At 37.7% G+C, this 794-nt stretch overlaps 1 protein-coding gene across 1 annotated transcript; it reads right to left on the minus strand.

The window, feature by feature from the left end:
• Positions 1-165: 165 nt before the first annotated feature.
• On the minus strand, positions 166-655 carry LOC107581007 (prolyl 3-hydroxylase 2-like; the record flags this gene model as incomplete). Its single annotated transcript, XM_016266603.1, has 3 exons — positions 166-241; positions 325-415; positions 517-655. Coding segments are annotated over 3 exons (306 nt in total), but the record flags the coding sequence as incomplete, so codon positions are not given.
• Positions 656-794: the final 139 nt, after the last annotated feature.

Below are 794 nucleotides of genomic sequence, written 5' to 3' on the forward strand. Positions count from 1 at the left end.
AATGAACTGTTTGAACAAACTGATTTGCTAAAATGAATCAGACTTCCCAATGACAGATACAGATTCCAAGTAATGAAAATACTTGGAATCTGATTTTACTTAGTTACTCCTCTACACAGCTCACTAGTTTGAGTAAAAATAATGTGAAACATTTAGAAATCTTACAGAGACACTTTTGGCATCCGATTCAGTGAAGATAAAATCTCCCCCTTCAAAGTCGTCATTGAGATACAAAATGGCACTACAAAGCAAAACAGAATGCATTAGTGAAAACACTATAAACTTAATAACCATGATGCTTCACTGGTTCCTCAAGCAGCAAACCTGTAGCCTTGATCGCTGTATGCTGACACCTCTGTGATACAGTTGTTGAGTTCTGAGATAAGCAGACAGTCAGTGTGCTCTTCCTGTTTCTCTGGTATGAAAGAGACCAACACATGCTTGCTTAAGAACTAAATAGGTCTGTGTTCAAGATGCAAAAATAACACGGATTTCTCTAATAAAAAGTCAGTTTACCGATGGCAGATCGGCAGACCAGGTTTGAGCTGGAGATATATAGGGGTGATTCCAGACCAAAGTAGGATTCCAGAACCTTACGAACCTTCTCACTGAGATCAGAAAACAATCGTGCACTCATCAAGGGAACCAGACCCTCCTGGACAAGATATGAGAAAAAAATTTAACAGATTAATTATACAATGTACCTGTAAGAAAGTCAAAGAACAAAGAGTATCACTTTTGTATGTGCAATACAAAGTCTTCAAAATCTAAATCAGCCTAATACCTCAAGCAAG

Source organism: Sinocyclocheilus grahami, unplaced genomic scaffold, assembly GCF_001515645.1.
Source record: "Sinocyclocheilus grahami isolate Dianchi unplaced genomic scaffold, SAMN03320097.WGS_v1.1 scaffold63039.1, whole genome shotgun sequence".
Classification (NCBI taxonomy): domain Eukaryota; kingdom Metazoa; phylum Chordata; class Actinopteri; order Cypriniformes; family Cyprinidae; genus Sinocyclocheilus; species Sinocyclocheilus grahami.